The sequence below is a fragment of the Mesoplodon mirus genome (assembly GCF_964341445.2).
Source record: "Mesoplodon mirus genome assembly, chromosome: 9".
NCBI classification, from domain to species: Eukaryota; Metazoa; Chordata; class Mammalia; order Artiodactyla; family Ziphiidae; genus Mesoplodon; species Mesoplodon mirus.
The window spans coordinates 101,776,222-101,791,624 of NC_138985.1; the positions used below are offsets into that span (position 1 = coordinate 101,776,222).

General features: G+C 49.9%; 1 protein-coding gene across 2 annotated transcripts in view; it reads left to right on the plus strand.

Annotated features, from left to right (window-relative positions):
* Positions 1-15,185, plus strand: part of TBXAS1 (thromboxane A synthase 1) — a 153,361-nt gene extending 138,176 nt beyond the window's left edge. The window contains exons 10-13 of one of the 2 annotated variants that reach the window (XM_082631982.1): positions 5,473-5,564; positions 10,431-10,568; positions 12,501-12,663; positions 15,006-15,185. In XM_082631982.1, the coding sequence (XP_082488108.1) occupies positions 5,473-5,564; positions 10,431-10,568; positions 12,501-12,663; positions 15,006-15,080 (468 nt within the window). In that variant the 3' untranslated portion in view covers positions 15,081-15,185. Of the gene's footprint in view, positions 1-5,472; positions 5,565-10,430; positions 10,569-12,500; positions 13,746-15,005 lie in introns of those variants that run through there. The other variant, XM_082631981.1, reaches the window with a different exon arrangement.
* Positions 15,186-15,403: the final 218 nt, after the last annotated feature.

Consider the following 15,403-nt stretch of genomic DNA (forward strand, 5'->3'; position numbering starts at 1 on the left):
CTATAACCTGCAGCCCCGGTTTGCATCCTGAGACGGACTGTAACCTATCCGAGAACACATCAGTGCTAGCACAGTGCCTGGTCAACAGTAGGCACCAACTCTGCAGGTGAATGAATAAGTAACAAATGAGTTCCCACACAGGACTGCTTCTCCTCCTCCCCGCAGAAGCCCCTTCTGTAACATGACCCACGTTCAGTACAATGACTTGCTCAGAAGTCTGGTTCCCCACAGAGCAGAGACGTACTCATTCGGGGATCCCAAACACCCAGCCCAGCACCTGATACCAGTGGGTGTTCCCTGAGGGTTTGGCTTTTCTACTCCACATTCTATCTGTGTGACTTTGAGCTCACAGCCTTTCTTCTCTGGGTCTCACGTTGCTCATCTCTATAATGAAGAATTTGGATTCAAGATTTCCAAGGTCCTTTTGGGTTCAGTTTGTGATTCTGAGCAGCAGCCCCGCCACGCAGGGAGTCTCCATTTGCCATACGCTTGCTGCCCTCTGCTGGCAGGATTGGTGCAGGACAGCCCCCCCACCAACCCCGCTCCTATCCCAGATTTTCCTGAAAGAACTATAGGCGGGCAAAAACAGGTCCCCAGGGGTGAACTGGTGCGTGAGTGCGTGGGGGCTTGAACTGCATTGCCTCACCTGGATCTGGTTAAAACGTAGAGGCCTGCGCCTTCCCCGAGCCCATCCATCCACGCCTCCAGCAGAGAGGATCACTGGGGCAGGTCAGACGGACAGACTTATGCAGTGGTCTCACGCCCTTGGCTGCACAGAACTAGTACCCAGGCCCCCACCTTAGACCAACAATCAAACCCCTGGGGGGCAGGGCTCAAGCATCCTTATATATTAAAAGCCACCTGGTCACTTCTAATATTCGACCACATCAAGAACTGCTGGACCAGCACGCCGATGTTGATATGTGTATCCTGAGCCCAAAGCTAAGAAGTGGTGAAAAGCTCATCTGGGGAAAATAAATGAAGACTTGACTTTATAATACAAATTTCCCTTGGCCTAGCTTTAAAAGTTCTCTTTCAAGTACTGACAGCTGCTCAGCCAATTTTGTCTAAGGAACCAATACCATTGACTCATTTGGGATGCTACTCCCAGATCTGGTTTCTTTTACATTGATAGTTCTATATTTTGGTGCACAGTACCACCGTTTTGTTTTGTTTACATTTCTGCATTTGTTAAGACTTCTTTGGTTGCAGATAACAGAATTCAGCTGTCACTAAGTTAGGTCAAAAATGGGAACTTAGGGCTTCCCTGGTGCTGCAGTGGTTGAGAATCTGCCTGCCAATGCAGGGGACACGGGTTTGAGCCCTGGTCTGGGAAGATCCCACATGCCGCAGAGCAACTGGGCCCGTAAGCCACAACTACTGAGCCTGCGCATCTGGAGCCTGTGCTCCGCAATAAGAGAGGCCACAACAGTGAGAGGCCTGCCCACCGCGATGAAGAGTGGCCCCGGCTCACCGCAACTAGAGAAAGCCCTCGCACAAAAGCGAAGACCCAACACACCCAAAAATAAATAAAGGGAACTTACGGGAAGAGTACTGAGATGCCACCCACAGGGCTACCTGCCAGGAGCAGATGGCAATCAGGACACCAGGAAACGGTCTCTGTCTTTTGCCTCTGCTTCTCCACACATCTAACTCATTGCTTCTTTCTCATAGCAAACGTGTTTTCTGCTCATTAATCCACAAGGCAGAACATGGCCACCAACAGATCGTAACTCACCCGTGTTCAGCTTCCACCTGCTGGAGAAAAACTCCTTTTTCCTCTGTCTCAGGTCCAAATTCCAGGCTGGTGCCCTCATATCAGAGGCCCACTCTTGGTCCAATCAACCGTGGCCTGTAGGGCTGACTATATAATTTGTTGAACCTGACGCAAAATGAAAAAAGCAGGAGAAAGTGCCATTAACAGTACATATAGGGACTTCCCTGGTGGCGCAGTGGTTAAGAATCCACCTGTCAATGCAGGGGACACGGGTTCGAGCCCTGGTCCGGGAAGATCCCACATGACGCCAAGCAACTAAGCCCGTGCGCCACAACTACTGAGCCTGCGCTCTAGAGCCAGCAAGCCACAACTACTGCGCCCACGTGCCACGACTACTGAAGTCTGCGTGCCTAGAGCCTGTGCTCCGCAACAAGAGAAGACACCACAATGAGAAGCCCACGCGCTGCAACAAAGAGCAGCCCCCGCTTGCCGCAACTAGAGAAAGCCACATGCAGCAACAAAGACGCAACACAGCCAAAAATAAATAAATTTATTTTAAAAAAAAACAGTACATATAAAAGTTCTATCTTCTTTCATCTCTCAAATTATCTCAGTGGTTTTTTAATTTTCTATTTAATACCAGTCTAAGTAAAGAAAACTCTAAATTTTACATTATTAGCACGAATTTTACCACTCATCTCTGGACCATGCAACGCCACAGTTTTAAATGTTAAGATCAGAGCATTTAATGCACATGCAGAATCACTGAATTACATAATTTGTATTTCGTGACTCACGGGACAGAAGAGACAAAGACAAACCAAATTATTGATGACTGGAAGGAGGATGAGAGGGTGCACCAGGCTTCCCCAAGGGGGCTCGCCCTGGGGGGCGGGGACACGGGGTGGGCTGGGAGAGCCCTGCTCTCTCCTGCCAGCCACCGGGCCCATGAACCCTGGGGCAGTGTCTAGGGAAGCGGAGCCAGGCGTCCCCCCCTCCCACAGGCCCAGCCCCCAACCCACAGTAGGCTGTGACCCTCAGAGATCTTTAAACCTCTCTGCCAGGACACGTGTTATGCCTGGACCAGGGGTGGGCAGAGGCTTGCCCGGGGCGACACAGCCATGGTGCTGCCAGCCCGGGGCAGGGACGGTTGACATGTGCCCACCCCGAGATGCTTCAGGGTGAATGCACCCCATTCCTACCCTCTCTGTGCCTGAGCCCAGGCCCCTGCCGGGGGTGGAGGGCAACCGTGGTCAAAGGGCAAAGCAGAGACGGGTGGCCGGGCTGGGCCCCAGGCACAGGGGCAAGACAGCAGGCAGCTGAGAACCCATCCTGGGGAGGCGGCCAAGGTGGGACCACTCGTGGGGAGGCTCCAAGCCCCCAGCACATGTTCCATGGTCCCCTCAGACTCCACTCCCAAAACACACATTCAAAGATCATGACGATTAAGAATCTCCAGATGGCAACCCACAGAGCATTAAACCCCAAGCACAGGGCCCCTCTCCTTGACCACGTGTTTATCGGGCCCGCCCTCGTGGCCTGGGATGGAGGTGGAAGTGTAGGGTCGAAAGATAACCTTCTAAAGAAACAGTTCCCAGAAATGAAGATGGAGAATGTTGGAAATCCAACTGTTTTCATTTTTGCCCTTCAAATTTGTAAACATTAGACTGCACATGTTCTCTGCAACTGGACTTGTTTTACTCAGTATTTTATGCACATTATTAATGGCCAAACTACACTGATGGCTAGACTCTAATAGATTAGCTATTTACCAGGGACGTCAAGCCTCCACATGTCCTGGCCCCATCACTCTCCCCTCTGCCCCTCCTGTCCCCGCATAAGATACTGTGTATTTTATGCACATCACTAATGGCCACTGGAATAGAGCCTACGCAGGGCAGCCCTGTGGCAGCTACTGCAGGGCCCGCAAGATGGACTTGCCCCCAAGTGCTGCCCCCTGCTGTCCTGAGAGGGGAGGACAGAAGCAAGCCGACCTCCCAAACTGAAGACGCCTCTTTGATTAGCATTAACTGATTTAGAAAGATGAGGCTGTCACCTGTCAGGCAGGTAACTTCACTCAAGCTCTGTTGGGAGTGGGGAGAGAGGACGGGAGGATCTGGGGGAAATCCTTCCTTGGGGAAACTAGCAGAGCAGCTAATAAACTTCTATAACCCCACCCTAACTCATCCCACTCACATGGGAGCCCACATCCAGTTTCTCAGTTCACCATCACCTCCTCCTCAGGCCACGGGGTGAGGGCCAGAGAGTGACAGGGTCACCCCAGTGGAAGTCATCGAGGGGATGCTAGGGTTCCCCAACACGGGGTGCTGGAGCTGTTCTTCTCCACACCTTCCTCCCTAGTACATGCTGGTAAATCAACATTTACCAGCTTTTTACAATCTGATGAGTGAAAACCAAAGCTCATGGCTTTAATTTGTATTTTTCATCATGGCAACTCATATTTGTTCTATCTCCTTATTTCCTTTGACCACTTTTCTGAGGCGTTTGTTTTCTTACTGATTTATTGTAGCTCTTTGGGGGTTTGTTACCATTGATCCTTTCTAGATGTGGCCATTTTTGTTGCTGTTCTTGTTGCTATTTTACTATTGGTCTTTTAACTTTATGATGTGCCCATTACTACCATGTGACAACCTCTCTGAGCCTCAGTTTCATCATCTAAGAGATGGGAGAACAGCTGTTCCATTGGTTTGCTGGAGCATTAAGTGTCAACAAAAATAGTCAATAAACAGGGCCATTCCCGGTGGTCCAGTGGTTAAGACTCCACGCTTCTACTACAGGGGGTGCGGGTTTGATCCCTGGTCAGGGAACTAAGATCCCGCATGCCATGTGGCACGGCCAAAAAATATAAATTAAAAAAAAAAAGAAAATAATCAATAAACAATCAATAATAAGAACAGAAAAGAGTTTTATGTGAGCCAAACTGAGAACTAGCCTGGAAGCCCACTTCCCAGATTACTCTGAGAAACTGTTCTGGAGAAGCAGGGTTTTCAGCCCAGTTTTATATCTTCTCAGAACAAGGAACATTAAATGGGTCAGGGTTACATTTCTTCAAGGTTAAAAAAAAAAACAAACCACAAAAGAGACCAGCACGTACACAGCAAATCAACATGGCCTTGGCACCCGGGAAGGGAGACTTATCATTGAAGAAGTGCAAGCATTGGCGTCCCAGGAAGAGAGGCATTTAATCTCTATTTTTAACATGGACATTCTTTACTTCTGGTCAGTGTGCCCTTTCCTTTAATAATTAAAGCAGATGTACAATGTATGTTTGGTAAGCCACCAACAGGCTATTTTAGTGAGCATAAAATTCAAGTTAACTCACGTATAAGCCAGATTGGCTTTCCTATATCTCAATATGTAAAAATTTCTTTCCTCATAAGGGAGTGTGTACAACATGTAGCCTGCCAGACCTTCAGCTCTCAGTAAATGCTAGCAGTGAAGCTGCTGCCATTGCTTTATTACAAACTCCTCTGACACTCAAAGGCCCCGCAGTCCCAGGCCTGGCCTGCTCATCTTCAGTGACGGACAGTACTGTGAAACAGGCACAACAGAATATGCAGAATATTCTGTAGAGTGCTAATCTAATGCAATTTGCGTAGTATCACTTTTCATCTTGTGGGTTTCCATGTAAGTCTTTGCAAACATTGGAGCTGGGACTCTGAAGTTAGCGGAAAAGACAGAACACCGTGTGACTCGATGTAACTCAACATTCTGTGTCACCACCCCTCCATCAGCCGGCCCCTGAGTACTGCAGCCTCCAGAAAGGCCTGCCCTACCTGGACATGGTGATCGCAGAGACCTTGAGGATGTACCCACCGGCTTTCAGGTAAGTCTATACCCCAGGGCCCCTGCACCCCAGGACCCCTTCAGCATCACTGTTTGGAGTCCTTGTTAGTCCTCAGTCTATCACCACCTGGGTTATGAAGAATGCTGGACCCAAGGTCCTGGAGGTCGAGGTCTGAAACGGGTTTGTTTTTTTTTTTTTTTTTTGCGTTACGTGGGCCTCTCACTGTTGTGGCCTCTCCCGTTGCGGAGCACAGGCTCCGGACGCGCAGGCTCAGAGGCCATGGCTCACGGGCCCAGCCGCTCCGCAGCATGTGGGATCTTCCCAGACCGGGACACGAACCTGTGTCCCCTGCATCGGCAGGTGGACTCTCAACCACTGCGCCACCAGGGAAGCCCTGAAACTTGGGTTTTTTAATCCCCTGGGGCACTGGACGCCATGCCTGACATAGGGTCACCCTAGCAATAAATGTCCGGCCTATATTCCTATATGTTAACCATATTTTCAAAGTGTCATTGGTCTTTTCTTAACATGACCTTCCTCCCCAACCCAAGCCGATCTCTTTGACCTCCTAGCCCTTAGATGGCTTTTGCTGTTCCCCTGGTCTGTTCATTCATTCATTCACCAACTATTTATTGAGCATCTGCTCTGTGCCCCGCACTGGGAAATCAGCCAAAACAGATAAAATGCCAGCCCTTGGAGTTGATGTTCCAGGGGGGACTTCCAAGGCCTGGGACGCTCCTTCTTATTCTCCACACTCCACACCCGTCCCCTCCTCAGAGCTCCGATCCAAGACTCACCACTCCAGGAAACCTGGCCAGCCTCACCCGTTCCCTGCCTCTCCTCCCCCAGCACTTTGCACGCTAACTCTACTTCATATTATATTTTTGGATAATTCTCAGCTGCTCTGCAACATTTCACCAGTGTGCAGTCATCCGGTCACACCAACCTGTAAGTGCCTTGAGAGCAGGAATCAGGCCTTCTGCTTCTTTCAAATTCCCCCAAAACAAGATGTTACCGAACCAGGCTGGTTCGCCCCACGCATAGCGGGCCAAGTGCTGAGATGCTGAGGTTGTCAGCAGAGAAGAGATACATTCACAAGGCAGCCAAGCGCGCGGACAGGAGAACACATCTCAAACCTGCCTCCCCGATGGCAAGGGGCTCGGGGTATTTATGGGATAAAGCTGCGGCGTGGTGGGCCCTGGGAGCATGGGAAAAGGTAATGATTGGAGATAAGAAAAAGGTGAGGCAATCGTAGTTCTGCACAGGTGCAGCTAAGCTACAGGCTTCTCCATAGGACCCAAGTTCAGAAAACGCCTGCCTTAGCGTGTTCCGAGGATGGAGTTTTGGGCCCTCTGACGTCAAGAGGTCACCGAGCGAACACTCGCGCATGCCCAGTTGGAGGGTCGGTGGTCTTAATCAGTCTTAACTGGCTCAAGCTCCAACTAGACACAGCTGACTCCAAGCTCCTGAAAAGCAACTTCGGCAAACATCTTATTGTTTAAGCTACGTGACGCTTGCAGGGCACGCAGCCGTTTCTGTAGCAACAATTAAAGGGAGCTTGATCAATGAAGGCAAGTTTAATGGGCCTGATGATTACTCTTGGTTTCAGAGGCATCCCATGGAGCACAGGGTCTTCACTTAGGTCCCCAGGCCCTTAGAGAGTGAAACATTGCCAGATTTCAGGTTCTAGAAACAGAAGCGACACAAAGCATTTAACTGTATATCATAAATTCCACTCTGCATCTCTATGAAGTAATGTACCACATAAACCATATGGAGATAACTTTTGCCATTTTAAAAAGAGAAAATGTGGATGATTTGTAGGTATCTCAAAATTATATTCCAAACCGAAAATATCATAGAGAGTGTGGTTGTAGATATTGTCCAAAATGTTCAGACCCAGAGCCAATACAGAGAATTCCTGGGGTGTGAGTCAAATCACATCGTCCTCAGGCACACATGGTTTCAGTCTCCTGGTCTGGGAGCAGACGAGGAACGCCAGGGCCTGCTTCATTGCTCTCCTGACGCCAGCATTAAGACCTGATTCCACAGGCCTTCCCCGACTTCTTTAGGAGCCTCAGAGCAAACTGTCATCCAATCTTTGTTTTTGAATGATTTATACCAGCTTCCTTCCAAGGGAACTGTGGGCAGCTGCTATACACGTGAAATTCAAAATAAGACATTCAGTGATAAAACAGAACAAAGGCTGTTTAAAGGAAAGAATCCTTTACAGGACCCCAGAGATGGCAATAACTGGGGTCAGGCTTGGTGCCTGAGACTCCTGGCAGAGAGGGAAACCAGCTGAGTTGAACAGTCATATTCTCTAGTGGGAGGAAAGTGTATAAATTGATCAAAGACACATCATTTCCTGGATCTAAACTCAATCAAGAATTCATCACATGAGACCTTGTATAGATGATATGTTGAGAGACAAAGTCAGCAGTCTCTTCAACCCCAAAATTCTGCAGTCAATTCTCCTTCTGACCCTTTGTAAACAGCAAAGCGTAAAAGGAAGTCAGTGAAGGCATTGCTCTGGGGAACCAGGATGCTCGTGATCTGAGAGTATCTGGAGGGCAGGACAGGACAGAACGGGACAGAAACCAGAGTATCTGGATGAGTTCGTTAAAATTCCCAATAAAAATATAGAGCCAGTGCTCCATAATGACAGAGCGACTCTAGACATAAAGTCAAGACAGTCTCGGTCCTGCCCTTAGTTTACTGTGTGATCTTGGGAAAGTTCCAGACTGTTCTGGGCTTCTGTTTCCTGTGCGTTCAGAGGGCACACAACACCTGCTCTGCCTACCCCAGAAGTGTTGGGAGAATCAGTGGGACAGTAGATGTAGAAACGCAGTACCCCCGCAGGCAGTGTGCCGTGTAAGGTATGAAGTAAAGAACAAGAAGCACAGAGCTTAGAGTTGAATGGCCTGACCCCATCTGGCTCCAGTCTCGGGAAAGCCACACTCTCCCTTCCCCATACCTACTCCACTGGTGTTTTTAATCATATCACTCTGCTGACTTCTGTTATCAAACAACAGAAGTGAGAGAGGCAAGTCATCATTATTCTCACCCAGACAAGAGGCCAATTCGCTTTGGCCCTGGGCATAGGATTTGGGGGTGAACATAGGGGCAGTGAGAATTTTATTTTTTATTTTACTTTTTTATTTTTTCTAAGACTTTTTTTGATGTGGACCATTTTTTAAGTCTTTAGTGAATTTGTTATAATACTGCTTCCGTTTTATGTTTTGGTTTTTTGGCCACGAGGCATGTGTGATCTTAGCTCCCCAACCAGGGATCGAACCCGCACCCCCTGCACTGGAAGGCAAAGTCTTAACCATGGACCACCAGGGAAGTCCCATTACTTTATTAATTTTTAAAAATATTTATTTATTTGGTTGCACCAGGTCTTAGTTGTGGCAGGCAGGCTCCTTAGTTGCAGCAAGCAGGCTCCTTAGCTGTGGCATGCAAACTCTTAGTTGTGGCATGCCTGTGGGATCTAGTTCCCTGACCAGGGTTCGAACCTGGGTCCCCTGCATTGGGAGCACAGAGTCTTAACCACTGCGCCACCAGGGAAGTCCCTACTTTATTATTTTAATCTTAGAAAAATGCTTGGCTTTTCCCAAACACTGACACACCTGACACCTTTATCCATAAAAAACTCAACATGGCCTTTGTGGAAAACATAACAATTCTCACTGAAGTGTTATTAATGTCAATCCAGGAATCCAGGCAGTATAATTCAGCAGATTTTTCTGGCTTTGTATGCAGTCTAGCCAGATAGGAGGCCCAACCACTTACAGAAGGGAAGGCCCCATTTTCCGGCTTTTAGGGGGTCTTGCATCCAGGTCCAAGCTATTTCTAGTAAAGATGAAAAAGAAGGAAGTCAAAGTATATCCTTACCTGATTGCTCAGAGCTGAGGCTGCACACATCAGAGCCCCCTGCCCGCTCTGATTTGAGCAGGAGTGTTTTGTGACTAGCCCCAAGCACATAGTAATCGCATTAGTAGCTTCAGATCTGAATGGGGGTCTCACAGCCCTGGCCTTTCATGTTCCTGATATATTAAAGGCTCATAATAGAGTGATGAACGCTGCAAGGAGCTGCTGGTACTCTTAATTTCTTTTATAAGCAGGAACAGGGTATAACAGTAATTAGTATAATAACTGTATCTCCTCTGAGATATCTAGGGAAGCCGAGTCCTGCAACCCGAAGTAAAAGCCATCCTAGATTGTTTTTAATTTTTAAAATATTTATATTACCAAAACGATATGCTTCTACTTAAAAAAAAAAAAAAAAAAAAACCTAAGAAATACAGAAGGATCCAAAGAAAAAACTGGCACCCCTGGTACCCTGCCATCCTCCACCCCAGCCCCAGCCCTTAGAGGAGGTGATGGTAGAAGTTTAGGTAAAAGTTGGTAAAATAAATAATCGGACCAAGATGTTTTCCTCTCTAGTAGCAGTTCTCCATAGCAACACAGACAATGAAGGGGAACAGATTTTCAAACCCAAATGTCCTGTAGGTAAAGCGAGGGGGTATGTGCGGGGAAGAGGTCCCAGTGGGAATGGGAAGGAGGAGAGGTGGCCGGGGGAATAACCCTGCAAAGCCTCCACTTCCAAGGCACCTGTGCACCGCAACACCAGGCATAAAATGGGCTCTTCAGTCTTGATGGGTGGCTGAAGGAAGGAATGGGGGAATCTAGAGACCGCAGGGTCCAGAGCAGCATAGGGTGAATGGCCCAAGAAGGGATGGGATGGGGAGTGGGTCACTATCCTGGCCACCCCAGGAAGAAGGCGGGCCCTCCTGTCCCCCAGCCTCATGCCACACTGCAGACCTTTGCCCCAGCGTGGCCGCCCTGGAGCTCCCGTCTCTGCTCTACCTCAAGGCGGTGGTGACCCATGTGTCCCCGCAGGTTCACACGGGAGGCGGCACAGGACTGCGAGGTGCTGGGGCAGCGCATCCCCGCGGGCGCCGTGCTGGAGATGGCCGTGGGCGCCCTGCACCATGACCCCGAGCACTGGCCGCGCCCTGAGACCTTCGACCCTGAGAGGTGAGGACTGGCCCCTTCAAACAGGCCCTGGGGGACGTGAGTGTGGGGGGATTGGAGGTGCCTGCCAGGAGACACAGATTTAGTAAAGTCCCCCAAAAGTCAAAAGTCATAGCAGTCAGAGAGACATTTTTTAGGCATAATTTCTAAAGGAAATAACTGTACCATTTTTAAAAGCCCAAAACATAATCCAGAGATTTAGCATTTCCACAGCACTGCATACAAGTAACAAGACAACTTTTTAAAAAATAAATTTATTTATATTTATTTTTGGCCGCATTCGGTCTTCGTTGCTGCATGCAGGCTTCCTCTAGTTGCGGTGAGCGGGGCTACTCTTCAGTGCGGTGCAGAGGCTTCTCATTGCGGTGGCTTCTCTTGTTGTGGAGCACGGGCTCTAGGCGCGCGGGCTTCAGTAGTTGTGGCACATGGGCTCAGTAGTTGTGGCTCGCGGGCTCTAGAGCGCAGGCTCAGTAGTTGTGACTCATGGGCTTTGTTGCTCTGCAGCATGTGGGATCTTCCCGGACCAGGGCTTGAACCCGTGTCCCCTGCATCAGCAGGCAGATTCTTAACCACCGTACCACCAGGGAAGCCCAACAAGGCAATTTCAAATGGGTGTCCACTATTTGTTCCAAGAAACAAGGACACATTTCAGGAATGCATTAACAAGTAGCAGAATGTTGTTTCCTTTTTTAAAACTTAATGCCTGTTCCAATACAAGAGCATCAACAATTTCTCCAGGAATTCATGAGAACCAGCTACCCTAACATGGTAGACCTGGATCCTCTCTCCTCTCCCCTGCATGGATTTGGTCCACTGTCTAGATTTCATTTCTAGACCCCCAATTTAAAGTGTCTGAGCAGGCATCTACACCCCCTCCTCATCAGAGTCTTCGGATATTGCTTCCTGGCAAATAGGGGGGCTAGCCAGCCTGCAGCTCTGTTCCCACTGTTCGTGGCTCCAGCTTCCTGTTAATGCGGCCCCAACTCTACAACCTGGTCCCTGGGAAACCATGGGCAGTGGGACCCAGATAAATAACATTCTGCTGCCCAGCAGCTCCTGGAATTATGGTAAATATCAAGAAACATAAACAGCAGCTGCAAGGCTTACAGCATCACCTTTGAAAACAAAATGTGCATTAATATGATGTTGAAAAGGTGGGTCAAGGGCTTCTTGGGCCCATAAAGTCCAGAGGTAGTAATAAGTGAGCTGGCCATTACAAAATAGTGGCTGTCACGTAGCGTTACTGTCACAGAACACACGTGGCAAATGCTGTCATTTGGTAGCAGATACGGCAATTCATTCTGAAGAAGAGCTTCCAGTGGGTCAAATGCTGCCACCCCCAGTGGTTCAAGTTTCAGTGCTTAAACCAGAAAGGTGAGTGTGGGCAGGGAGACAGCTGCCCGACATGGCATCAAGAGACAAACTGGCAGGACATGGCCTCCAGAGGAGTCTGGTGCCCAGGGACTCTGCTTAGGAAGGGGATGCCGGCCAGCCAGTGTCACCCTCTGGCCACTGGGGAAGTTGGAGCCATGGGTGAAGCGAGAGCTGTGGTTCCTTTGAGACTTTCATCCTGGATTCTAGTGGGCCTGCAAACTCATTAACAACACAGTGAATTCATCAGGAGAGGCAGAGAGGGCAATGCTGACGTTCCAGGTGATTCTATCAATTTAGCGGTGCCTTTAGGGCTCTGCAGGACAGGAGGAGGGGAGCCGGACTAAAGCACATGGATGAGCTGGTGGTGGATGGCCACCAGCTCCAAAGCCTTAGGGACTGACCGGTCCAGGAAAACAGGATCCTGTAGGCCGAGGTGGGGTGTAGGCCTCACGTGGTGGGAGCGTGGCCTCAGATGATGGGGTCCTTTGGTCAGAGCCAGTGGCTGAAGCCCCAGGAAGGGAGGTGGTGACCCAGGCCAATGCTGACCATGCCGCCCTGTAGGTTCACAGCCGAGGCCCGGCAGCGCCAGCAGCCCTTCACGTACCTGCCGTTCGGGGCAGGTCCCCGGAGCTGCCTCGGGGTGAAACTGGGGCTCTTGGAGGTCAAGCTGACGCTGCTCCATGTCCTGCGCAAGTTCCGGTTCGAAGCCTGTCCTGAGACTCAGGTGAGCCCTGCTGCTCCGGGCGCAAGGGGTGCCCACCCCAGTTCCCTGATGCCTGCGGTGGCTTCCCGGCTCTGCGTGAGCTGGGGCGAGTTCCTTAAGCTCTCTGGGTCTCAGTTCCTTGATCTGTAAAAGGGGGACCATAACAGTCACACCTCCTCCCTCTTCTTGTGGGGTGAGGATTGAGTCAATCGTTAAGCTCCTGGCACATAACCCGAGTCTGTGTTATCTATTATCATTCTTGTCCTCTGTACAGCAAGGCTGGGCCTCACCATGCTGTAGCTCTCCCCTCTTCAGCAAAGAGGACCCAGTAACCCTGCAGAGTAAATTATATGATTCCCATTCTTCAGATGAGGAGCTAAAATAAAGCTCAGAGAGGTTAAGTAACTTGCCTGACGTCACACAGTTGGACTGCACACTCCTTGAGATCAGGGACCAAAAGACTGTCCCATTCATTGTCGGAGGCTCCAGCCCCCAGTTTCAGGCAAGGCATGTGCCCACTCAGTCATTCAACAAACACTCATGAACAAAGGAATGAATCGCCGGAGAGTGAAGAAATTGAGGTTCAAGCCAGATCTCGCTCACTCTCAAGCCCTCCCTCTTTCCTCTACGTGCAGCAGCCTCTCTGCACAGCATCAGCTGCTCCCCACACAACCCACAGCGCTCTCCTCCGCGCCCATTCACAGCCCCTCAGCACGGCTGCAGACCTGGACAGGAGGGCGTAAGGGGACAGATAAGAAGGACACAATGACAGATGGTAACAACTTCTAGATTCAGAGAGTGGCATTGCCTCTGACAAACAGGGAGACTGGGGCGAGCTGCTGGCTGGGGAGCAATAATGAGCTGGGCTGAAATACAAAAGGCTGAGGAACTGGATGTGACGATGTCCATAAAGGTGTGATGGTTAAGGCTGGAGGGAGGGAGGGGCAAACTGGGAGCAGAGGACAGCAGGCCCCTGCCTGCCTGAGGCACTCCGTGGGTACAGGACTTTCTCTGGAGGTTTGTCTCATTTACCCTTAATCTTGGCATACAATACAGCAGCCAGACCAATGTCCCAGAACACTGCTTATGCCTGGAACTTCCCAGCTCAAGATCCAGATCCGAGTCCCAAGCCTGCTGGGTCCAGGGAGAACTCTGAGCTCACTTTGCCTTCCCCGCCCCAATGTCCCACTCCAAGAGCCTCCCACCCACTCCCCACTGCCTGCTCAGTCTGTTGCTCCTTCTGGAATGCCATCCCTCCCCCTTTCCCACCCCCAGTCTAATCCCATCCTCCAAGTCCTTTGGTGTTCCCTCAAATCCCGGAGTGGCCCCTGAGACGCCCTGCTCACAGGGCGTCTCCTATTCCTAGCCCCACCCCAGGCGCCCGTTCCTCCAGGAAGCCCTCCCTGACTCTGCCAGCCACAACAGACCTCTGCTTTTTTTTGAAGTCCAATGGTGTTTCAAGTGTGCCTATAACTGTCTGATACTGTAGCCACTAGCCACGTGTGGCTATTTATATGTTAATAATAAATCAAATCAAATACAAAATTCTGCCCCTCATTTGCATTAACCCCCACTTCAAGCATCCAGCAGCCACACGTACTAGTGGCTACCGTACGAGAGGGGGCAGGTCTAGATCGTCTTGTTTCCTGAGCGTATCACTGGTCTCCCATCTGAACTCTCGAAGACATCTGAAAGCCCACCCGGCCCCAGCACTAGGGCCTCATGACCCTTCCTTCCTTTGAAGGTTTCACGGTAGCCACTGAACAGTCCTTTTACACGCAGCTCAAGAGGACGCCCTGCTGCTTGAGTAATTCTGTGGCTTTTCTTCCAAGTCTCTAGTCCTCCATCGGTCTGCCTAAGCTGGACATAAGGAAAGCCTTCTGAATGGCAGCGGGCCTTCAGCAGGGAGCTCTCCCCAAGCCCCTGGGGAGTGGAGGTCTGCTCAGTTACTGGCTGGGCCCCAGGGAGAGAGATGAGGGGAGATGAAGACGGTCTGAGGCTTTGCTCCCCTTCCAGTCATGGGCCCTCGGGCAGGTCACCTGGCCTCTCTGAACCTCCATTTCTTCATTTGCAAAGTGAGCTGCTCCCACCTTAGGCAGGCTTATTAGAAGGATAAATGTGGGACCCCTCCCTTGTGGTATTTTATTAACACGGGAAAGGTGGTGAGCCCCCGTCCAACACCTGGCCTGAGACATAGTTCTGCTGCTTCTCAAGGTCCCCCTGGGGTAGCTGCTTTGCTCACTCCCAGCCTGCCGGCCCTCAGCCCTCAGCCGAATTCCCACAACCCTTCAGGCCCCGTTCCGAGGAAGTTTTCCTGTCGATAGGATTAACTCTGACAAATATCTTAATTTCCTCTATTTTAGGTACCGCTGCAGCTAGAATCCAAATCTGCCCTAGGTCCAAAAAATGGCGTCTACATCAGGATTGTCTCCCGCTGACAAAGTCACGACCAGCCCCTAATTCAAAGAAAACCCTCATTTGGAAATTCAGATTTTTGGAAAAACATCACTGAAGCAACTGAAAGCGCGCCTGGCATATGATAATAAGAGGCCATTTACATAACATTTCCTAAATGCTTAATAAATGTTTGTTGCACTTAGTTTTGACTTTGCCAATAGTGTCTGAGCAACGGATCCACCTCTCTCAATCAGGGATTGCTGATAAATGAGTGAAAATGTAGTTGTGACAAAATGATTGAGAACTTGGGGTTTTTAGAGAAGTTCTGGCCGCAGGATAGAAGGAATCGATAGGGCAGGGGACA